Below are 24,415 nucleotides of genomic sequence, written 5' to 3'. Positions count from 1 at the left end.
AACCAGCAATGATATGTTCTCTTTTCATAGTCTAAGCTCTCATTCTTTAATATTTTGGATATTTAATTAATAAAAATCTCAATGAAAAGACTCCGAAGGTGTGATAATATATGATGAAGTAACTAAACTTGCAAATAAAAATAAGGCATCGGTCTGGTTCGAGTGATTCGACCCACAACTGAAATCGGGAATCAAGCCAACAATCACTAGTTCCAAATTTTAGGAATCGGAATCGCCCAAAATCGGCTGAATTTGGTCTGGTTCCAATGCTCACCCCCATCATTTGCAATAATTGATATATAATATAATAGATTTACCATATTTTATGAAAATGTCAAATGCTTGTTGTTTTCAGTATTGCATTGTTAGTGTTACATTTTCCATCTGCAAAAAACTGCTTGGCCGGACCACAATAAATGGTTAGAACTGAAATAGCTATTGCAATGCTAGCCGGCATCTTGGGTGACTATTTCCAATTAGTAGTACCTATGGATCTTTTCACCAATTTTTATACTAGCAATATCAAACTTTCAGACCAAAAAAAAATATCAAACTTTCAAAATTCAGAACATCATTTTCATTACTAATGTTATGCGTTATGGTCTTCTATTACTAGGATTAGTTTTAAACTTGCTCTAGTGCAGGTAGAGGATATGTACCCATTATAATTCACCTGCAACAAATATGTATATTCATTGCAGAAGAAATTCAGTACACTACGCACTTTAGAAACCTCTACTCTTTTACACGTGTTTCTATAGTTTACTCTTGGATCAACCTCTTTCATTTACTCTACGTGACAACACAATACAACCTTTTTCTTGTTAGGTTTGACAGATTACTTCATTTATAAATGGTTCTGTTTTGGATAGGTACTCTTGTTGATGAAACTCTATCCATCTAAAATTTTTTTTTGTTGTTACTTTAATTTTCATTTTGCTTTTCTAAAAATGAAGAAATTAAAGAAATGAAAAAAAAAGGAGTTGGCTGGTTGCCTGGTAGTTCTTGGAATCGTAGGTGTACCGACCCGATTCAATGAGGACGGGCAGTGATGGTCGGGGCTCAAGGGCCTAGACAAGGAGCGCTCCGCTTCTAGGACGGCAAAAAGGACATGAATGAACCAAAATGTGAACCGTATATGAGGAGGGCGATTCTGAAATAAATATGTGAAAACTAAAATTAACTCGTAGAGGCGCCTTTTGACAAGCATTGCTAGGATGGTGATCTATTGGGAAGGTGCCTATATGAAAGTCAAAGTACAAAATCGCGAGGCTCGGTATGGAACGGACCACAGCTGACAGTAGGAATGGGAACCGATCTCGACAGGGATAAGTTTCAGGTTCCAAATAGAATCTAGACCAACTTGGAACCGCTCACCTCCGAGCGGGCCTACCGCAAAATTGAGTCAATTAAAAAAATAAAAATAAAATTATCCTGTAAGTCAAGTGTGGACGAAACTCCAACGTGGCGAGCTGAGCGGGCGGATATGAACTCCACACAAGCTCAAGCTCAAGCTCCTCCTCCGCCAACGCTCTCCTATAAATAATCGATCCCCTCGCCATTGCCAAAAATCCTCGAGCACAGCAAGCAACGTCCGCGACCTCGAGCGACGAACTTGCTCCAGCTCTCGATCCGGAGAACGACGATCGGCAATCGCAATGCTCAGGGCTCTCGCGCGGCGAGCGGTTTCCGCCTCCTCCGGCCGCGATCCGGTCCCGCCTCCGCCGCGAGGACGAGGAGGAGGAGGACGGCGGCGGCGGGGGTTCTGCTCGGGAGTGCTTCCCGACGGCGTCGATCGCGGCTCCGACGAGTACGCCCGCAACTCCGGAGCCATGGGGGACCTCGTCTCGCAGCTCCAGTCTCGTATCCAAAAGGTACGAGGTCGACAGTCGTGTATCGTCGTCGTGATTGCGCGCGCGCTCGAGTGGTTTTTCTGTGGTGTTTGAGGAGTTTTGTGGTTTGCGTGGTTTGATGGTTGGAATCGAAGGTGCTCGGCGGGGGAGGAGCGGAAGCCGTGAGGAGGAACAGGAGCAGGAACAAGCTGCTCCCTCGGGAAAGGATCGATCGTCTCATCGACCCCGGCTCTTCTTTCCTCGAGCTCTCGCAGGTTCGGAGACTCTGATTTTCCTCTTGGTCTCGCGCAGCGTTTTCCGGTTTTTCGTATCGGGGCTGTCGGTTCGTCTTCGAGTCAATTCATGTCATTGCGAAATGTTGATGGTCTGTTGCTTATCCTGAGCCTATGGTTTTGAATTCATATCAAGCGAGGAATGTTTACGACGGAGTTGATACGTTGTCGGTGCGCATTCTTTTAGATACTCTAGTCAAAGTCGCTTCTTGAACAAAATCGAACCAGCAGCAATTGGAACCGACCCCAGATCGAGATTGTATCAGATGCACATTAGGCTACTGCATGATCACGCGCCGTTGTCGTAACGGCAGCTAGTTCTGTGGTTTGGAAAGAAAAAAAATTCTGGGAATCAGAAGTTTCTTTTATCTTGTACTTCTCTTGAGATTCAGTTTGCACACCAATCTTTTGTCTTATTTCTCAACTTCTTATTCTGCATCTTATGGGAAAAGCTTGCAGGCCACGAACTGTATGAAGATCCCTTGCCATCTGCTGGCATAGTCACTGGAATAGGTCCTGTTCATGGGCAGCTTTGTATGTTCATGGCTAATGATCCTACTGTTAAAGGGGGAACGTATTTTCCAATCACTGTCAAGAAGCATCTCAGGGCACAAGAGATTGCTGCCCAATGCAAACTGCCATGTGTATACCTTGTTGATAGTGGTGGCGCTTTCCTCCCGAAACAAGCTGATGTTTTCCCTGACAGGGATAATTTTGGTAGGATATTCTACAATCAAGCTGTGATGTCATCCGAAGGCATTCCTCAAATTGCACTGGTATTAGGCTCTTGCACTGCAGGGGGTGCCTATATTCCTGCCATGGCTGACGAAAGTTTAATGGTCAAGGGAAATGGCACTATATTTCTTGCTGGGCCACCACTTGTAAAGGTTAGTTGTAGGTTTTAGTAAGTTGGGTGTTCATGTGTGTTAGCATTAAGTTTTCCATTTTTATGCTTCCACCATTAGGCATGAGTACGTAAATGGTCTACTTTATGCACTTTTTAGTGTTTAGTGCTTGAGGATGTCAGTTTTAAACCTGGACATATTATGAAAGAGGAGTTTCAGTAGGCTGCTACGGGAGAAGAAGTTTCTGCAGAGGATTTAGGGGGTGCGGCAGTGCATTGCAAGACTTCAGGTGTTTCAGATTATTTTGCACAAGGTATATAGTTCATCTTTTCTGCGCACTCTGTTTCAGATGTACCTCCTGTGATTTCTCCGATGGTTTTTGCGCTCTCTGCTTATATATTGTTGTTCTCCCTGCGATTCATGAAATTTAAGCTTTCCAAAATGGATACTTGAGTTTTTATTGTTTTAGAATTGGCTTCAGCATATATGTAAAAGTGTATTCTGTGATGAATTTTTCTACTCAAATGAATTATTGAAGAAAATACTCTCTCTTTCTCTCTCTCTCTCTCTCTCTCTCTTGCGCGCGAGCGCGCACGAGAGGTTGGAGTGTCTTCTTTTGCTGCCATAAGTTACATTTTCTATTTCCCATTTTGTAGATGAGCTGCATGGTCTTGCTCTTGGAAGGAACATCATTAAAAATTTGCACACTGCTGGGAAACTGGGAACTTTGGCTAGGTTCCAAAATGTCGGTTCTGAGATTAAAGAGCCATTATATGATGTCAAGGAGCTTCGTTCTATTGCACCAACAGACCACAAGCAGGCCTTTGATATTCGATCTGTTATTGCTCGCATTGTAGATGGCAGCGAATTTGATGAATTCAAAAAACTCTACGGCACTGTGAGGATACTTTTGTAACTGAATCATTTTGGGGATTCTTTTTCTTTTTCCTGCTGTGTGCCTCTGAGCTTGCTTGACCTTGTTCCATTCTTTTCAGACTCTCGTGACAGGATTTGCCCGGATATTTGGGCAACCTGTGGGAATTATTGGGAACAATGGGATACTCTTCAACGAATCTGCTTTAAAGGGGGCCCATTTTATTGAACTCTGTTCTCAGCGTAACATACCTCTTGTCTTCCTTCAAAATATAACTGGGTTCATGGTACGCAAGTTTCTCCCCTGGTTTGTTTCAACAATTTATGGTTAGGAATACTTTCGATTGCTTAATTCCAATCTGAATTGGGAAGCAATAACCACTGAGTGGTTCTTGAGGATGTTTTGGCATAATGCGACTCCCAGTTCAGTAGGTAAAGTTCGATCTTATGGGTAGAGCTCTAGAACTTGCATTGCACGTCCGAGATATGGGTAATTAAGTGTACGAATATGGAAACTACCTTCAGGTTCTTCTCATGTACTTCCATAGTAGCAGTGATAGACTGTGTATCCTTTTTGACATTTTTAACTCACTCTTGTACCAACTCAAGAAGCAGTATTTTCCTTCTAAAAAGCAATGGACATCTCATGTCAAGTTAGAGCATGCTAGTTTTGGTGGGGAGAAAAAAGAAGAGAAACAGGAAGAAGTCCTTACTAGCATGTCCTTTTAAGATGACGACATGTGGCAGTTGAAATATTGTTAGGAAATTTTTTATTTAGGCAGTAGTTGCTGTTTCAAGTAATATTTTGTTTTATGCTGAAGGAACTTGACTCTTAAGAACAACTTTCGGGGTGATTACACCACCGCAAGTAGCGTTTTGGTCATGATTGATTTTGCACTCAAGTTGCACAATATTGAAATGTCATGCTTCAATGTGCAAGGTTGGATCCAGATCGGAAGCAAATGGGATAGCTAAATCTGGAGCAAAAATGGTGATGGCAGTCTCTTGTGCAAAGGTCAGCCACATGCACTTTGTTTATTACACTTATTTTTCTTTTCTTTCTGGTCAGTATTTGTGAGTTCTTTTAAGGGAACTCTGAAGTATTATATTGGGAGTTAGCAATTCTTTTCCTTTCTTATTTCCCCCTCTCAGAAAAGGACGCATTTGTCTAACTTTCATCTGATCTATAGATATCTCCTGATAAAGCCACTGAGATTCTGAGTTATTGGTTATGGCAATTCCTTAAGTTGAAATGCTATGAGGTGTTATTTTTAATATTTATGAGAGGTCTTCAATCGTCAGCTTAAAGTTACTGTCCCTAGTTTAAAGTCTTCTTCAACAGCCAAAAAGTATATTTTCCAATTGAGCTATATGCAGAAATATATGCCTTTTTAAGGGTCAAACTTCAAACTTTCAGATTCTTTTTCTTGTATATTTGCCAGTTGAGTTGGCTTTAAGACCTACTGAAAATGACTATGCTCCATAAATCTTTATTGACTTGTTTTTAATAACAAATTCTTATAATCTTGTGCTTATTAGAAAATAAAAAGATCGTTATCAAAAAACTAGGGGAGACATTTCTTGAACAAGTAGTCAAAATTTTGTTTTGTCATTGTCCTTATCTTTGTGATTTAGCATTCTATAGATGCCTGAACTCACCTTTGTTACTTGAAAATTGTGTATTTGATATAGATCTGTAATCATCTCTAAGTCCAGCAGCAGAATTTATAAAACTTGCAATGATCATAAAGTGTGACAGCTGTCTTGTTCATTTGGACTGTTTTCAAATAAGAAAGCATATAAAGGGTGCACAACATGAACGTGATTTCCAGAACGTTGGTGGCTGCAATGACCACTTTTCTATATGTACCCTGTATACTAATGTGCTTACATGGGGCATTGTGGCTAGTCACATGACATGGTTCTAGTGTCCAACACGCTGTGATTAGCAGACCCGATCCATCTGGATTTCCCTTGGTTCTGCATACTTGACATGCCATCCATCTGAGGTGTGTATGTAGGCTTTCAGCTGTGGTGTGGATGCGTAACTGCAATAAGATCTAGTTCTAGCCAAAACATGAAAAAGAAATCCATACTCTCTAAGCTTCACTAATTGTCTCGTGTGTTTTGGCATCCTTACTATTTGGTAAGTTTAAGCATGTTTTCACATATTATAGGACACCAAAAGTTTTGTGACAAAGAGGTGATGAGGACATAACAAAGAAAGATAAATGGCTTTCTTGTATTTTCCAGGTCCCCAAAGTTACAATCATTGTGGGTGGAAGCTTTGGTGCTGGAAATTATGCTATGTGTGGCCGTGCATACAGTCCTGATTTTATGTTCCTATGGCCAAACGCAAAAATTTCCGTAATGGGAGGAACTCAGGTAGGCCTGCACCCCATATTCCCTTTTTTTATGACTGGTAGATCCATATGTTGTCACGTTTTAGCTCCAGAGTGCACATGCTTCGAAAAGGACATCGTGTATAGCGTCTCGCTTTAAAGCATGCGTAGTTCAGTATCAACCTACTTCATTTTCAACATTGTAGAATGTGTAAAGTGGTGGACCTATCTACTTGTATTAACCAGATGTAATCTAATTTATTGAGGATGATGCACTGTCTTGCATTCTAACCGATACAAGTTGAGCTTGAGTCATGAAAAGGAACTAAGAGAGATTCATAGAGTAATTTCGAGAAAATCTAATTTGGCTTTGGTACTCGTGGCAAAGCTTTGTATTTATGTATTCTCTTGGCAATACGTAGGCTGCCGGTGTTCTGGCTCAAATAGAGAGGGCGAACAAGAAGAAGCAGGGAGTCCAGGTAAAACATCACATTTTCATGTTAAAAGAGCATTCTTAAGACTGACTGCACGAAAGGCACGCTTACGTGGTTCGATCATTGCTTTTGCTGCAGTGGACGAAGGAAGAAGAGGAAAGCTTCAAGGCGAGAGTCGTGGAGGCATATGAAAGGGAAGGGAACTCTTACTACTCCACGGCGAGGCTGTGGGACGACGGGATCATCAACCCAGCAGACACAAGAAAAGTCATCGGCCTCTGCATCTCCGCCTCGTCGAACCGCGCCCCGGAAGACACCAAGTACGGGGTCTTTAGAATGTGAAAGTACCAAACAATGGGGTGGGGGGAGAAGAGAAGAAAGAAGGAACGGCGCTCGTTGCTCTGTGTATAGGAAAAACTCCCCCGGTAGCCACATCCATCGATCGGAATCCCAATGTAAAACTTGCCGGTCAAATTGGAAAAGAAACTTTACATATCTCTCTCGCTCGCACATCAATCTTTTTTCCGTAATGCAAGCTCTTGAAGTCCAAGACAACTACGAGGTCGTAGCGCAATTCGCACGTAAATTTACGCTCCGACAGTGGGCGTGCTTGAAGGTTCGACGTACGATCGATCGTTACATTTAGAAAACATTTACAAAGGATGTCAATAGGAGCGCCCGTGGCCTAACGGATAAGGCGTCTGACTTCTAATCAGGCGATTGTGGGTTCGAGTCCCACCGGGCGTGCTTTTTTGCCGCCATTTTTTATATTCCTCAAACCCTTTTTTTATAACATAAGGTTTTTATTTATCATTTTATTATTTCCTTAGTTATTTGAATTCGACACGAATTGATTTCATATTTTTGAATTAAAAAAAAATAAAAAATGTAAATATACCATGTTGATGTGACACAAATTTAGATTAGAACATCGAATAAAACAATTAGAAAAGAGTGGAGCCACCTAAGATTTTTTTACAAGCCTATGTCCCACCAATTTGTAACAGTTCAAATTCCTAGAACCTTTCATGCTTTAAAGCTCCGTTCGTTTCGCAAAAAATGTTACGTTTCTTCTGGGAAGCCATTTGGCTCAATTTTTCGGTGTTTGGCTGAAATCTGAAAAACTCTCGGAAAATATTTTCCGTTGTTTAGTATAAAAAAGATTTTCCTCCTTGCACTAATTTTAATAAATTTTTATTTTTATTTTTTAAAAATATTTTTAATTTTCTTTTTTCTCTTTTTCTTTTTCTTTTTTTTTCCTTCTTCTTCTTCTTCTTCGGCCGGTTACCGGCCCTGGGCGAGCTTGCCGGCCTATGGCGAGGCTCCATCTCGCCTTATTTGGCGAGGGCGAGCTCGCCCTAGACCCGAGCTCGCCCATGGCTGGTCGAGTGAGCTCGGCCTTGCCACAGGCCGGCGAGGCTCGACCTCGTTGGAATCTGGCGAGGCTCGAGCTCACTTGTGGCCGGTGGCCAGCGACCGGCCGGAGAAGAAGATAGAAAAGAGAAAGAAAAAGAATAAAAGAAAAAGAAAAAGAAAATTTAAAAAATTAGAATTAAAAATAAAATAAAATAAAAATAATTATAATAATTGATGAAAGAAGGTGGGGAAAACATTTTCACATTTGAAGGTATTTTGTTTATTGAGGGAAAATGTTTTCCATGACTAATTTATTTTCATTGAAATGAACGTCGAAAAACTCGGAAAATATTTTTCTGGAAGTTGTTTTACATGAAACGAACGAAGCTCTCTATTTTCACGAGTAAATTTATTCTTTATGGAAATTTGACACAAATCGTTACTAAGAAATAAAAATATTTTGTAACGAGTCTATTAAAAAATTGAATAGAATAATTAAAAATCAGAAGTGTATGGTACCTAAATTCTTTCGAGCGTAAACCCCCAATCAGAAACAGCCCAAATTACTACAATTTTTCGCGTTCTAACCTATTTTATGTCCCCCAATTACCTAACCTATTTTCCTTTGTTTTTCTATTGAAAATCGGAAAATGAACTTACATTATGTATTTTTATCTCTATTTTTCTCTTCATTTCTTATTTATTAGAATATTCAATCCCCCTCTTCCTCAAACATAAACTTTCCAAAAGGAAAAAATGTGGTTTTTCAACAACAACAAAAGAAAGTCACGGACTTTCGTTCAAGGGATAATTTTGGCGTCAACTTTCAACCGTGGCATAAAAAGACACCGATTTTTTACCTTAGAGGCAATTTTGGCTATCGTTAAAATTTTTATGTCATGATGTATGTACGTAGCATCTGAGGTGGCAAACGACGAAGCCATGTCAACAGACATGATTTGCATAAACAACCCACACGAACGAAGTCGTCCCCCGCATATAATGAAAAGGACAGTTGCTCTCGAGCCAAATATTAGGACTTTCGAATTGGGTTGAGAGAGAGAGAAAAGGCGGCACGCAATTGGGGTTTAAGGACAAGACTTTGATTTAATGCACGAATTCCAGTGAATTGAGGAGACTTCCTTTCCCCCATAGGATTAGGTGTGCAGTCAACTCATGATAAAATAGATGGATTGAACCCGAGGTATTTCCCTTACCGATGTGCATTTTTTTCTAAGTTAATACCACGAAAAATCATAAACTGATACACTTGTGACAGATTTACCCCAAACTATTTTTTTAATCATAAAAAACTCCAAACTGGTACATCTGTGATAATTTTACCCCGAACTATCTTTTTTACCACCAAAAACCCAAATATGGTACGCCTGTGACAATTTTACCCCGAACTAATTTTTTAATATTATTTTTTTATTTTTTCGAATTTTTTTAGTTTTTCTTTTCTTTTCTCTTTCCTTTCCTTTTCTTTTTTTTTTTCCTTCATCTTCAACCTCTGGCCGGTCGCCGGTCCGGCGACCGGCCGGAGGCGGGGCCGGCGAGGTCGGCCCCGCCGGCCGCTGGCGAGGCCGACCTCGCCGACAACTGGCAGGGTCGGCCTTGCCCCACCCCTGGCGAGGTTCGACCTCGCCGCTTCTGGGCGAGGCTGACCTTGCCAGTTGCGGCGAGGTCGAACCTCGCCAGCGACGGCGAGGACGACCCCTCGCTGGCAACTGGCGAGGTCGAACCTCGCCAGGGGTGGGCAAGGCCGACCTCGCTAGTTGCCGACGAGGTCGGCCTTGCCTAGCAACGGCGAGGTCGACCTCGCCGTTGGCCAGCGGGGCCGACCTCGCCAGCCAGAGGTTGAAGATGAAGGAAAAAAAAAGAGGAAAGGAAAGGAAAAAGAAAAGATAAGAAAAACTAAAAAAATTCGAAAAAATAATATTAAAAAATTAGTTCGGGGTAAAATTGTCATATGTGTACCAGTTTGGGGCTTTTGGTGATGAAAAAAATAGTTCGGGGTAAAATTGTCACAGATGTACCAGTTTGAGGATTTTTATGGTCAAAAAAATAGTTTGGGGTAAATCTGTCACAAGTGTACCAGTTTAGGGTTTTTCGTGGTATTAACCCTTTTCTCTAACAAGGTACAAAGTGCCGAGATCTTTAGACCTAACTTAGAGGATGCATTTGTAACGAACCTAGCTTTCTTCTTTGGGAAAATGACACCCGGTCCCTGAATTTGGCCCAATATGCAATGTGACCCATGAACTTTTGATTTGTTCACTGTGATCCTTGAACTTTTAGTATCTGTTCAATTTAATTCTTGAACTACATAAAAATGTTTAATGTCTTTCCTGAAGTTGAATTAATGGAGGACAATATTGAACATTTTCATGTAGTTAAGGACCACATTGCACAACGAGTTAAAGTTCAGGAATCACATTAAACAAATTAAAAATTCGAGGACCACATTACACACTGGGTCAAAGTTCAAAAGCCACAAAAAACCCTAAACTATGCGCACCGTGACACATTTACATTAAACTTTTTCTCGTGACATAAAAAAACCCCAAACTCGTACCTACGTGGCACACTTACTCTCCATCAAGGTTCCGTCATATGATTTTTTCAGCAAAAAATAAGGTCGTTTTTATTTCGCTTAAGCCACGTGGGCTGTCAACACGGACGGATTCTTTTACGGTTTCTCGTTGGTAGCATTTTGAGGGAGGGTAGCACGAGTTTAGTATTTTTCGGTGTCACGGAAAAAAAGTTTAGAGCGAACGAGTCGCTGGCGGGCATAGTTTTAAGGGTTTTTAGTGGCTTTTTTTTTTTTCGCTTTTCAATTTCGGCTTTTTGTCCCAACCCTAAAAAATAACACCATTGCGGGTGGCGCCTCCTCCCCTCGCCCTCCACAACCGCAAATATGGGCCGCCGGGATCCATCATCAGTCATCATCCGCACCCACCTACGCCCCCTCTCCCTCTTCATCAAGCTACTCTCTCACCAGTCGCCACACCACACCAAACCACAAACACCTCTCTAATAAAACAACTCTCTCTCTCTCTCTCTCTCTCTCTCTCTCTCTCCTCTCTCTCTATTCAGGAGACTTTTCTGATACGAACGAAACACCGTGCGCCATTTCCCCTCTCTCTCTCTCACTACAAAGGACAAGACTTTCCGATACGGGAATCGACATAAACGTGCGCCATTTTTGCTCTCTCTCTCTCTCTCTCCGATGCGATTCTCCTCCTCGCTCTCCTCCACCTAAGACAAAAGGCTTCGATCCTTTCTGCTTCGGCTCGTCGCGCTCCCCGCGCGCCCCCCCCTGCTGGATCGGAAGATGGCGGCCGCCTCCTCCTCCTCCTCCTCCTCCGCCTCCGCCGCCGCCGCCGCCGCCGCCGCTTCCTGGCGCTCCCCACGCTCCTGGTCGGCGATCCCTCCGGCGTGCCGCTCGCCGAGCCCCACCGGCGTCTCCTTCCCTCTGACCTCCCCCTCCCCCTCGGGATTGGGGCTCAGGGTCTCCCGCGCTCCTCCCTCCCCGTCGTCTCGCTTCCCCGTCCCACTCTCCTCCGCGCGCCAGCTCAAGGGTAAGTAAGCTCTCTCTCTCTCTCTCTCTCTCTCTCTCTCTCTCTCTCTCTCTCTCTCCTTTGTCCTCCGCATTTTCCTCCCGTGTCGCGTTCGCCGCATCCTTGGTTCGTGAATTCGAGTCGGGTCGCTCTCCCCTTGTGATTCGGGCTCGGTTCGATCCGAATCGCCTTGATTCTTGCTGTTTTCTTCGTCTTGAATCGCTCCCCGCATTTGTAACTAGATTGCGTAGTGATCTTTTTCAGTTGGATTCAGAAATGCGTGAAGGAAAATCTTGCGTCTTTGATTTAATTTGTGGTTGTTCTCATCAAAAGCCTTCTCATTTAGGCTATTTTAGGCGCGGTGATGCGTTTCGCTCCTTACCATTTGAGCACATTAGGCGGGCTAGTTGATTCGGAACTGGGGAGGCACCCGATTGCCAAATGATTGAATCATATCTGTGTTAAATTTAGTTTTTGAGGCTGAATTGTGCAAGCCATGGCTTTATAGGTTGATTCATCTTTCTTCCCCGATCGCAGTAGAGCCCCTTTCTGAATTTGCGTAACAAATAGGAACTCTAGCTTGACCAATACGAACGGAGAAGATGTTGTTGCGCAGTAAATTTGGAAAGGATGACCTCTGAATCGTAGGTTCTTGTTCTTGTGCTGGTCACGCATGTAATGGGCAAAGAGTACTGTAGGGTCTAATCGTGTGATAAGTGGACTCTGAGATGCTTATCGTCTCTTTTCTCGAAAGAAAAGAGAGGAAGCAAATCCCCTGAATGCTTACCCATCTGATAACTTATTAGAACTTCTCCTCTCATGTTCTGAAACTTTTCTTCCGCATTATCTGATTGCGATCGTCAGGTAATGGTATAATTTTCTGATGTGGGTATTTGGGTCTCTTTATTTATCAATCCATCTGTGTTTCGGGTTAGTGTTCATTTAAGTTTTCGCTTTTTTCCGAGCAAAGTTATTTACGGCAATTCCAGAAGTTGTCTTGTCTAGACCGAGAGCTGTGTATTCCTTTAGAACATCAGGAAATGCCAATTGCTGGGGGGGACTAAATGAGCATATCTTTTCTAAAGCTTATGACAATATGATGGATGGTGAAGTTACCCGTCTCTTAAACCCAAGTTGATGGAGCTGACGGGATAAATTCACTTTTTATAACCAACTGGGCTTATTTCCACTTGGCCATAGCACCATAACAGCATCATTCTGTCCTGTAGATCCGTCATATTTTTCTGTGCATTACTTTGTAAAATCTGCTTTTGAATCTGATACCATTGACATTAACATCGCATAGATTTCTTTTCCTCTTAATCACGTAAGTTGGGTAATACAATAATTAAACTCTAATGCTTGTGGAATGAATTGAATAGCTTGTTCTGATCATTCCACGCGGTAATTGTGCAGCTGCAGTCGTTACGAAAGATTCGTGGCATGAGTTGATTGTAAACAGTGAAGTTCCCGTACTGGTTGAATTCTATGCTAGTTGGTGCGGACCATGCAGGATGGTCCACCGGATCATAGACGAGATTGCAGAAGAGTATGCTGGGAAGATTAGATGTTTTTTACTCAACACCGACAATGACCTGGATATTGCTGAAGACTATGATATTAAAGCTGTTCCGGTGGTCTTGCTTTTTAAGAACGGACAGAAGCGTGAATCTGTTGTTGGTACCATGCCAAAGGATTTCTATGTTGCTGCAATACAGAGGGTAATGGACTCCTAAGAACGTCTGTGGACAAAATTAGTTGGAGGATGATCTATTTGACCGTCATCCCTCGCAATATGATAAAGTTCTGCTCACCTTCAGCATGAAGTGCATGATGTTTTAGACTGTACATCCTTCAGATGTTGTAACCACCAAAAACCTCAACCTCCTAGTTTGGGGGACAGTAGTTCTCTATCTCGGGCTTTCCTGGCTTTGGGGAACGGTTTGAATTCTCTTCTATGAACAGCAGTAGTATTTTCACATAGAAAAGTGGTTTTCTCTTGTCAGATTCAATTTGTACGCAAAAATCGCACTGTTTTGCTTCATTCTTAATAGAGTTCATCTACAAAGTTTGTTTTGTAAGAAGGGAGAGGCTACGTTGGCTTTCTAGAGTCAGTTATATCTCAATCTTATCGATTGCATCCTCTCATCAATCTTATCAATTGCATCCTCCATATGTAGTCGTCTCCTCCATCGATGGTCAGATTTGCACGTATCAAGTTCTGTTCATTCTCTTTCTCATCACCAAACGGCCTGCCAATTCTTTTGACGCAAAAAGAATTTGTGATTCCAAGTTCTCCACTCGCCCAACCTACTCCCTTATGCTTCCTGCGTTTCTGTCTTTCCGCGCCGCCCCGTCTCCTCCGTTGCAGCACGCCGAAGATGCCCCTTCCAGCGCGGCCTCGCCGGTGAAGCCTGAGCCTCCCGAGGAGCCGCGAGGTGCGGGGTCAATTCTAAACAGAAAAGCAAGGTGTGAGGTCACGAGGTGCGCGACCGTGGCGGCGACGTGAAGTCCAATACAATTAGGCGCCAGTCCGAGGGTATGGTGCGATGACTCGTAAAGGGCTTGATGCCGCGACCCCATGCACGACAATAAAACGAAACAGAGCAGAAATCAGTGGATAAATCTAGAATGAATCAAAACCAATTTTACAGACCGGAAAGAAACGACTTGGGAGACACGGTGGCGCGTGAGGTTCTCCGGAGAAGAATTTGAAGCTCACTGAAGACCTGGTATAGACCGAATGCTCCGCTGTCTCTGTTTTTACTCCCCCACCGTAAGTTCCGAGGCTAGTCTGGAAGATGAGGGAGCTTCGATGGGCAGTTTCTTGCCGCATGAAACTAGACTCGAACTTGATCGAGTATATAAATTTCTGCCTAAGCTCGACTTGAAGCATCTAAATGTCCAATTATGTTTATTGGATGTATATTATTCTGAGTCTTAAGACTAGGTGAATTCTACCTTGAACAACCAAGGTCGATGGCATTCACATATCCCTGCTTGTGCATATTGCCTTTTCAACTTTCTTAGGTCATAATCTCAACACTATCATCCCTGAGTTTCCTAACGCAGCTTTTGTGTATGTGGTTGTCACCTTGATATCCGGTTAATTTGAAAGCCATATAGGGTAAGCTAGGAGAGCTCAACTGGACTCGCACATTTGATGTTCAAAACTAGACTCTGATCGAGTATATAAATTTCTGCCTAAGCTCGACTTGGCTAGAAAATCGAGATACTCTAGCTCAGCTCGACTCGACTCAACTCAACTCGATCTTGATAGAGCTCAGTATAATATGAGCATATCGTACAATTTTGAGGACATCTGTCTATTTTTTTTGCTAATAAATAGATAGAGAAATTGGATTGGGCTTAAATCAGGGCCGCGATCCTGTCGAGCTAAGAATGGGTGGGTGCGGGCTTGTGATCCTGTCGAGCTAAGAATGGGTGGGTGCGGGCTTGACTTGACAAGATACTCGAATAACTCGAGTTCGACTCAAAATCAAACTAGTCGATCTTGAGCGATTATCGAGCTGAGTCCGACCTACTAAGGAGTAACTAGAATCGGTTTCGCCACTAGGATAGGCTATAAGAATTTGCCTCTTGCACCTTTTTGGCTATAAAAGAACTCCAAACGGGACAAAATGAAACCACCGAATCTTTCATGTAACGAGGCATCTTGAATATAGTTTACCTCAAAGTTAAGGGCTTGTCTGGTCCTCTTGCGACGTTCCATTATCTCAGGGAAGAGACAGCACCGCGTGGAAGGGAAAGGAACGACACTTGGTTTGACTGATGGGAGGAGGAGCATTGCCATAGTTAAGTTGACTTTTGTTGTTACCACGAGAATTGATTTGATTCACTACTTATTTTATGGAGTTAAAGTCGACCAATGAGAAATTACTTGTTGAAATCTCGTGCACTGTTTATAACTTAGTTGGATAGTATGATTTTAAAGAATTATATGAATTGTATAAAATTTTATATTTTGTGACATTTATTGAAACGAAAATATATCTAGTAACAACGAAAGTTCTTAAGCGACGTATAACCGAATACTTTTGAATAAACTGGTGTTCCTTTTGTATATGCATATAATTTGAGATTTTTTTTTTTGTATATACAGAAATAGAAGTATTGTAACATGGCGATTATATTGATTTGACTTGCGGTGTGATTGATTGTTGGATACTAATGATGTTTTTGTATTATTTTGATGTCTTAATTTTTAATACGTAACTGCCTATGCGAGTATGATATTTAAATAATAATTAGATGGATAAGAACTTCTTTTCATAATATGTTATATGATTTATTAGTATTTTAGGATTTCCAGTACGTTACAATTTTCATAGTCACCTCACAATTAATTGTTAATTTATGAACTCTTCTAATATAGCGTGGATTGATCATGTTCCTGCAGATAGGTGGAAAAAAAAACTTTTGAGTAATGAATGAAAGGGAAATTTTGGATTTTTATCTTATTAGCAAATTGACTACTAACTTATTATTTTGGATTCATACATTTAAATAATACCTTTCAATTTTTCATCACGCTTCATTTTATTGAATAAAATGTAGTTAAGTAAACCTTTATTAGCACTTTGCGTATCAAATTCAGTCCATTGATTTCCTATAAAAATATGGGAATGCATATTATTTTGACACGTGGCGCAACCATTGAAGCCTATTCTACCTATCTTTCTAATTGTATATAAGCTTAATATCGCTTATTCTTTTTGGCTACCATCGGATCTTTGCAAGGTCCGATTGGCAACATAGACAAAGATATATATATAATTTTTTAGAAAGATTTCAACAAAAAAAAAAACATTTTTAGAAAAATGAAAACCATAAAATCCCTAATCTAAAGCTCGACTCTCAACTCCCGTGAGACTCACGGCTGCACCTTTAGCCGTTCATCGCCTCAGGTGTAAAGGCATTACCGGTCCGGTCCGGATGGGCGGGTGGGCAGTTCCACGCCTAGAACCGGAAACCGGACCGATACTCACTGATTCTAGTAAATTAGAACCGAAAACCGTACCGGTCCTCATGGGAACCGCCGGTTCCGAGCTGGTCCGGTTAGGTTCCGGGCGGTTTTCGGTTCCTTTGCACACCCCTGCTTAGGAGTATATGTTATATGAGCCTTTCCGAATGTGTCCGGATACGAGGCAATATGACCAGGAACCTGTTCCAGCTCGTCTAGTTGGGACTGTGACAACACTGCACTGAATCCATTCAAGACATGGTCGTATGTGTAGAGATGGGTCGGGTCGATTTCATCAGGGGATGATGATAGGGATGACAGAAGTGATGTGTACCAGTCATGGTGACACGAGTACGAAGCGGGCAATGCCGATTCGTCCATGTGGATTATGTAGGGTTTTCGGTAGTCTATGGCCAAAGCGGACACTACAGTCGAGATGAGAAGGAAGAGCTTATAAAGCATATCACATTTCATTGTCATTTCGTATAGTTCTCTGAAATGGATCGATTTTTGTCTCGCAACTATGAGGAGAGATTAGCTTGGACTTATATAGAAGTTCAAACTCTGTTTATTAATTAACCATATCTCGTGCAAAATATGTCAGAGATGACGGGTGTGACCGAATCGATGAAACCAAAATTAAAGCTGCACATTAGCCGGCGAAGCAAGATAAGTCAAGATAGTTGATGCCGAAAAATCGTTTTCAAGTTTCAAGATTCATACATTCTCCTAACGATAAATCCGTCCTTGTGCTACAACACGATCCATACCTTTCAGTCCCTATGCTGAAGTCCACAATACAGATTACGACATACCCATTGAAAATGGCGGAAAGTATTGTTCATTGAACCATCGAATGCGTTCTTAGATTCTATCGGCACATCTTAGATTCAATCGGCCAAGAAGGGCAACAAGAAAAAGGATCTGAAATTGCCAACCTCCCAGCAAGTTGAATCAAAAGAGTATCTACAGGTAGAGACATTCAAAAGGTACAGTTTAAATCGAGATTTCAGTCAACATGAGAATCAATCAAATGAAAAGAAGGAAGAAGGATTAGGGCTTTTTCATAACAACTTTTGACAGTTCTCAACCATCTATCTTGTTATCAGACAGTATAATTACCCCTGCAAACTTAGCAATCTATTTTGCTGGCGGAGTCGGTAATCATTTTCAAGAGACGGCAATTGCTCGTATTTTCTAAATGGAATCATTTTGCCCAGCTAGTATCAGACAGGAATAAGATTTAATATAAAGAACAGAACATCATAGAACATTTACATCAACATAAAAAAGCTGCCCAAAAGAATTTAGAGTTTGAAGGTCTCCACTGCAGAGATGCGAAAAGCAAAAAGTAACAAATTTTAAGGACATGAAGCCAAACCGGCATTGGACTCCTGATAGATATACTATCTGCTTCGTGAAGATTTACTGCTAGCCTGTCTAGATGAAGGAATGCATATCCTGTCTAAAAGGCTCCTAATACAAGAACTAAAAGGAGCAGATACACTAGCGATACCGCTTCTTATTGAGAATGATCTATAGAGCACTTTTCAGAATTTCATGAAATCATAAAAGCACATGCAACTCTTTGTAACCTCTCTTTAACAAAATGTTGAGCAAACTTGTGACACTAACCTTACATTTGTTCAACTCTACCCGCTCACTGAGGCCAACTGAAAAACCTCAAGGGGTGGACATCCTCTTTAAGGCTACACACAACAAAAATTGAAAGCATATATGGAAACTCTCAAGGGAAAATACAAAAGAAAATCCCTTCCCTTTGCTGGCTTAGATTGCTCTGTACTTTGCTTTCCAAGTCCCTAAAAACTTAGAGAAAAAACAGGCCTCATAGTGAAAGCATATTAGGAGGAGACTGTGGGGACCCGGTTTCAAGCAAAAAGCTTCTACTACCATGTGACCTAGATGTACTAGAGGAAGAGGCTAGATATCTTACATCGCTACCGTTAAAAACGGCGTTGTTCTTATGCATTTTCCCTTTACTCGCTCTTCCCCGAGCTGCACATCCACCAAATTCTCCCTCTTCATCGGTTTGCAGGAACCCGCTATGGACAGGATCTGAAGTTTCATATAGAAGCCTAAGAATCTGTTTAACTGAAGGTCTAGCCCGTCCTTCCGGCTGAGTGCACCCTTGCACAATACTCACTATGGTTTGAAGCTGGTCGAAATCAAAGGCGTCCTTAATTCTGGGGTCCACAAGCTCAGTTATTGCTAGAGTAGATGTCAGATATGTTTGAGACCATTCCACTAAATTCTTGCCATCTTGTACAGCCCGTCTTGCTGTTAGCATCTCTAACAATAGAACGCCATAGCTGTAGACATCGCTCTTCTCCGTGAGCTCCTGAGTGATTACATACTTAGGATCCATGTAACCTGGGAAACATTACGGCTTAGATATTGATTAAAACGATGCAGATAATTAACCAAAGGGCAGCTTTTTTTACCTGGAGTTCCTCGTACATCAGTATTTACTGGTTCAAAGCAAATTGACCCATCTTTTGAAGCATGTGCAAGACCGAAATCAGCAACCTAGACTCAAAGACGACAAGAAATGAGAAAAGTCACCAGAAGCAGTCAATTTGATATGTCAAGGAAGTCCCTGGCTTCCTGCTACTTAGCAGCTTGCAACGACTGCATCAAGGATGTCTGATTTTACTAGTGTACTTGGTCTAATGTATATTGGGAGCTAAGATTTAATTAAAGAGTCGCTTTCGCAGAACTATCCTACCTTGGCAACAAAATTCTCATCGAGTAAAATGTTGCTTGACTTGATGTCTCTGTGACACAAGGGAGGATCACAATAGAAATGGAGATACTCCTGCATTGATAATATAAAATTTCGAAGCCTAAGATATTGATAAGAAACAGTTAAATAGCTAAAAAGACCAAGAAACTTCAAAATTACCAAAGCATTAGCCACGTCAATAGCTATTTGGATCCTTGTCTGCCAACTCAGAGGATTTCTGTTAGGTGCTGCACACAATGGATAAGTCAACAACGCGACGACTAAGGAACCCTAAAACAAAATAGCCTAGTGGTTCTATGAATGTGTTCATATGGCAGCGTAAGAACAACTTCAATGAAAGCATCACCTAAATATGCAATACACGGTAAGAAATGTTAAGTGATTGGCTCATGATTTTGCTCAACAAGTTTGCACTTATGAGTCTGCGTACATCTTAGCATGTGCACATGGGTGCGTCAGATTGTGCCTATGCTGAGAGAGAGAGAGAGAGAGATCCATAAAATCAGTGGAAGAAAAACATGTGTACCATGAAGATGATCTTTCAAGCTTCCATTTGCCATGTATTCATACATAAGAAACCTGCAGAGAGCTGAAATCGATTAATTACTCCGGTTAAAATGTGTCACATGAATGCAGAACCACTCACCCAGTCATTGTGTAGATGTGTACACGTGTGCATGCAAGCAGAAGATGACCCACAGTAATTGAGTCATCAGCTTGTGAGGCGTGAGTGCACATGTGGTGTTGTGTGTTATGTGTTGGTGGGGGGTGAGGACGGGGAATACAAGACTTTGGTATGAATAAAACCGATTCCCTTCTCACCTTTCACGCTTCTCAATACAAAATCCTCTAAGAGCAACTAAATGACGATGATGAAGCCTAGCAAGAAGCTCTATTTCCCTGCAGAAGTCGTCCTCCCCTTGTTCTGAGACTTTGTTCATTCGCTTTACTGCGACCACTAAACCATCACTAAATTGCGCTTTGTAAACAGTTCCAAATCCCCCTTGTCCAATGACAGTGTTAAAATTATCAGTTGCCTTATTGGTCTCCTTATAACTGAATTTCCGAAACATCAATGACTGACCTGCAAGCCCAAAATTTATCAGGAGCAACATATAGTGGGCATTTCTGTATATATGGAGAGAGAGAGAGAGAGAGGAGTACCATCCTGAAACTTTTTCATAGAATGAGGAGGAGGGAAGACCTTTGAAGACGTCATATCCATATCGTCGGGGTCCTCTAGCTCTCTGCTTTTCCTACGAATCAGAAATACCAACACAACCAGCATCAAAACAGCCACTACCGTAACACCAATGCCAACACCTGGAACTAGGGTCAGGTGGTAAGGGTGGTGGGTCTCATTCGAAGGCACACCGAGTATCAGTTGACTCGGGCTAGCAGCAACCAAAGGACTTGGAGAAGCTTTAGGAGAGTTTGACGGTTGCGATGAATTGGAAACTAGCATCACATGCACAAAATAAAACAATAAGTTTAAAACTCGAGTACAGAATCTGATGCATTCATGGAAAATTTCGTCATTCAGTGCATTAAAGATCAAAGGCAATGTTTCCCTCAAACTATAAGTCTCAAACATGTTCCAACACATTAGAACTCACGAGACGAATAAGAGCCAAAAAGAATAAAGATGCAGCGATAAGGGCAAAAGCTAGTCAATCTGCAACTTTGTCGAAATATCCCAATCTATAGAAGCAGTGTCTACAGGAGAAAGATATTAAATTAACCATCTTTATATCAAGGAGAGAGGAAGAATGCTTTTTCATGACAATCATCGAGATTGCTTAGACATCCTAGTAACATACTTAAATGGAGTAGCACTCCCTCCATGTTTTGAATGGTCAAGAAAGTTAGCATCAGGCAGTCCTATATAAACAGTCAAAATACATCTGTGGTAGACTATATCTATAAAATAAGATAAAGAAGGCGAAAGGATTGCAATATGAGTAGAGCAGGTATTTAGAGCTACCATGATATTTTTAATGGAAGTCAGAGAACACCTTTTCATTTATTAGTATTATTATTATTTTGAAGTCCAAAGAATAGGCAATTTTGAATGCCCAAACAAATCCTCTCTTTCATTGTAATGCTTCCATCATGTTTGAATTTCTTTGGAGCTTGAACTTCAACCCAACTAAGCCAGCTACCAATCACGACTAAGCACATGAAGAGTGAGAACTTAAGGAAAAGAAACTCAAACGGTAGCAACTTAACAAGCTTAAAAAATGACAAAGATAAATAGAAGTCGTGTGGACTAGATTTGATCGTTGAGAGGGCTGAGCCAGGGTTTGGGCATTAAAACCATTGCCAAAGTCTGCGCATGATCTACAAAATCCTCATATATTTTCTACAAAATGATCAGGGTGCCCAGGCCAAAGAAGAGAGCGACTTGCCCGCGCAGATGGTAATGACAAAAAAATAACTGGGCCCGGCCTGACGGGCGTTAGATTATTGTCCAGGCCAATCGCGTCTAGTTGACACAACCTTTTCGGTAAGTAGTGAAAACTAAACCCAGATACACACCGAGTTGAACTTAAGGATCTTTCTAGCGGTCTGTCACATTAACTGGATAATAATTTACACCCTCTCACTATATCCCTGCTATAAACAAAAACGAAACAGGGAACTCATTACTTGATCACCTACTGGAACATTTGTTTTAGTACTACCCTCATAAGAGGATTTGATCAACTTTACCATAGGACTACTATATCTCTTTTGGACAACAACTTGCTCACCTGCTAACTATTTGGGTATTCTCTAAACTGTGAAACATGTAAGGTTTTAGGAAAAGAGTGAGTGATAATCAATTCCATTATAAATGCAACATGCCCATCCCAAAATTATCTTGCTTTGTCCGGTCATGCTAATATTAAAAGGTGGACTCTTTAATAAAAGGGAAACAAGGATGGAAATTGGCAGCAAACATGAAGTTAAACACAGTATGATTCGATAAATATAAACAGAAACAAAGACATTTAATTCGTGCAAACCAAGTAGGAGCAAATGCTTCTGGATGCTATGTAGTTGTCTCCTGTTCTCTCATAGCTGCACATACCTGGTAGAGTACTTAGCCCTTCAACACCAAAGAAACAAGTGGCAATGTTGACCGAAGACATATAATCAACTTGACTTGCAAGGGCAGCGAAAGTTGCATCTCGGCAAGTGCTGAATGTAATATTGTCATCAGTTCCTACCACATGATGCAGATACAGGATGCCAGCATTTACGCACTTTCTGCAATTGCTTTCAGCTGAAAGTGGCACTCTGCAATTCATGGTCACTTCCCCAAATCCCGGGGACTGCAGCATTTGCATTGCATTTGTCCGGCCCACGCAATCATAGTTGACGGGGATCTTCGTCCCGAAGCCACAGAACGCCGCCGCATTCCTCGACACTCCATACAGCTCCAAGGTTTCCGATATCGAATCCAGGCAGACCTCAGCTACATCGGAGGCGACTCCCAAATTGCCCGTAGTGTTCGTGTACCGAGCGACGGAAACCGCCACGCATGCATTTATGTAACGGCAACATTTAGCCTTGTCGTCGTTGTTAGAGCACAAGGAAGCCACCAACGTAAAATTCGATCCGCTTAAGTCCAAAGGGCACCCTGCACAAGCAGCAACAGCAATTGCCAGCTCCCAAGTTCAGCAGGAAAAGAAATCGACCGTACAACCCAAATACCAAACACTTGCATCATACTTCAGGTACTTGCGCGAGGACCCTCAATGAAACAAGAGTCCCGTTCCAAAAAACAGCGATAAAAAATGACAAAACAGAGCAAAAGAGAGCAACCCACCAAATTATCTCAAGCAAAAACAAGCAAACGCACCAAGACAAGGTCCTATGGCCACGAATTTTCACTCGCAAGAAAAGCGACGTTCGCAACGGAGAGCTTCACCGACCGCGAGAAACGGAGGCAAGAAAAACCTAGAGAAACGATGCATCGGCGAAGCGGAACTGACCCGACATTGCCACCGGGAGCCGCCAAAGGAGGAGCGCGAGAGAGCCGAGCAAGAGGGAAGCGAGGTGCGGCGCCATTGTTCGTGGTGGCCGGAAGCGGAGCGGGGTCGAAGGGAGCCGGCGCGTGAGGCGCGGGGGGCCTGCGGGTGCGATGCTTATGCGGGGGCGCAGTGAAGTGGAAGTGGAGTGGAGCGGAGGAGAGAATCCGCACCGTGGAGTGCGAGCGTGAATAGGTAGAAAGCAGCGACCTTTCTCTCTCTCTCTCTCTCTCTCTCTCTCTCTCTCTCTTACATGAATTGTAATTTGGTCTACATACATTAGAATTAATTAAATTTTATATCTGCAAGACAAAAATTTAATGGGAAAAAATTCAATTTTTAGAGCACTACTCATTTCAATGTGAAATATTAAAGACATTTGTTAAGGATACTAAACATGACAATATTACTACCATCACAATGATCAGTCCAACTCTACCAAATTTACTTCCGGCGATAATTATTACCGGGTCTTGTTAACCGAGTGCTTTCATGGTGCTTGTTAAGCATATTTAATAAGGAATTATTCAATTTTCAAAGCACTTTTGTATTGCAATGTTTTCTTACACTTTTTTAACAAAGCCGTTTATTGATTTACTATCTGCTTTGATGATGGTCATGTCAGGCGACTTGCAATAGGGCATATTCCCATTGGGGGTAAGAATCGGTTCGCTATTACTTCACTTGGATAATAAATTTGGATCGTTGAAATCTGATTCCTATGACAATATTTACGTCACTTTGTTAGCAAAAATCGATCCGGCTACTTATATGGCAGCTTTTGCTATTGTGGCGGACCCACAACTGCAGGTGCAGCGCCAAGCATGTGCCGCGGTATTTCAACATTTTGCGGTCGACATGACTTATCAAACGGATCATAGGTCACGTTAGCTATCCATGGAAAAAAAACATAAGACAAGAAATAGGCAGCGTTGCAATAAGACTATAATAACTCATTATCAAAAGCGTATTTTAGAGTGCAACGCACGTAAAATTGACAAGAAGATTTTCAGATGGAAAAAAATTCAAATGAATGTGAAATGAATAATAAAAATAAAAAGAGAGAGAGAGAGAGTCAACCCACAGATTTAAGAACGCTGACTCAATTTCGCT

At 41.8% G+C, this 24,415-nt stretch overlaps 3 protein-coding genes and 1 non-coding gene across 5 annotated transcripts; 3 read left to right on the top strand and 1 right to left on the bottom strand.

The window, feature by feature from the left end:
* Nucleotides 1-1,604: 1,604 nt before the first annotated feature.
* LOC115666913 (methylcrotonoyl-CoA carboxylase beta chain, mitochondrial-like) lies at nucleotides 1,605-7,116 on the top strand. Its single transcript, XM_056307842.1, has 10 exons — nucleotides 1,605-1,874; nucleotides 1,988-2,107; nucleotides 2,578-3,012; nucleotides 3,193-3,283; nucleotides 3,627-3,868; nucleotides 3,966-4,130; nucleotides 4,784-4,858; nucleotides 6,097-6,228; nucleotides 6,608-6,664; nucleotides 6,758-7,116. Exons 1-10 carry the CDS (start codon nucleotides 1,659-1,661, stop codon nucleotides 6,959-6,961), a joined length of 1,737 nt encoding a protein of 578 aa, XP_056163817.1. The 5' UTR covers nucleotides 1,605-1,658; the 3' UTR covers nucleotides 6,962-7,116.
* Nucleotides 7,117-7,293: 177 nt separating this feature from the next.
* Nucleotides 7,294-7,366, top strand: TRNAR-UCU (transfer RNA arginine (anticodon UCU)). Its single transcript has one exon. It is a non-coding gene; the product is annotated as a tRNA-Arg (tRNA).
* A 3,946-nt stretch (nucleotides 7,367-11,312) lies between these two features.
* Nucleotides 11,313-13,550, top strand: LOC115667582 (thioredoxin M3, chloroplastic). The gene is made up of 2 exons (XM_056307815.1): nucleotides 11,313-11,559; nucleotides 12,955-13,550. The coding sequence occupies exons 1-2, from the start codon at nucleotides 11,313-11,315 to the stop codon at nucleotides 13,272-13,274; spliced, it is 567 nt and encodes a 188-aa protein (XP_056163790.1). The 3' UTR covers nucleotides 13,275-13,550.
* Nucleotides 13,551-17,748: 4,198 nt separating this feature from the next.
* LOC115693109 (probable receptor-like protein kinase At1g49730) lies at nucleotides 17,749-23,423 on the bottom strand. 2 transcript variants are annotated; one of them, XM_030620081.2, is made up of 9 exons: nucleotides 23,267-23,423; nucleotides 22,360-22,911; nucleotides 20,451-20,744; nucleotides 20,109-20,370; nucleotides 19,813-19,865; nucleotides 19,446-19,513; nucleotides 19,269-19,358; nucleotides 18,985-19,069; nucleotides 17,749-18,913 (listed from the first exon to the last, which is right to left on the bottom strand). In XM_030620081.2, the coding sequence occupies exons 1-9, from the start codon at nucleotides 23,340-23,342 to the stop codon at nucleotides 18,369-18,371; spliced, it is 2,025 nt and encodes a 674-aa protein (XP_030475941.2). In that variant the 5' UTR covers nucleotides 23,343-23,423; the 3' UTR covers nucleotides 17,749-18,368. The 2 variants fall into 2 exon arrangements, with proteins under 2 accessions (XP_030475941.2, XP_030475942.2); XM_030620082.2 differs by having other exon boundaries at nucleotides 22,360-22,939; nucleotides 23,280-23,342.
* Nucleotides 23,424-24,415: the final 992 nt, after the last annotated feature.

The sequence above is a fragment of the Syzygium oleosum genome, unplaced genomic scaffold (genome assembly GCF_021117445.2).
Source record: "Syzygium oleosum isolate NSW1041296 unplaced genomic scaffold, Sole_v2.1 Sole_v2.60, whole genome shotgun sequence".
Classification (NCBI taxonomy): Eukaryota; Viridiplantae; Streptophyta; class Magnoliopsida; order Myrtales; family Myrtaceae; genus Syzygium; species Syzygium oleosum.
This window is presented reverse-complemented; position numbering and strand designations above follow the sequence as displayed.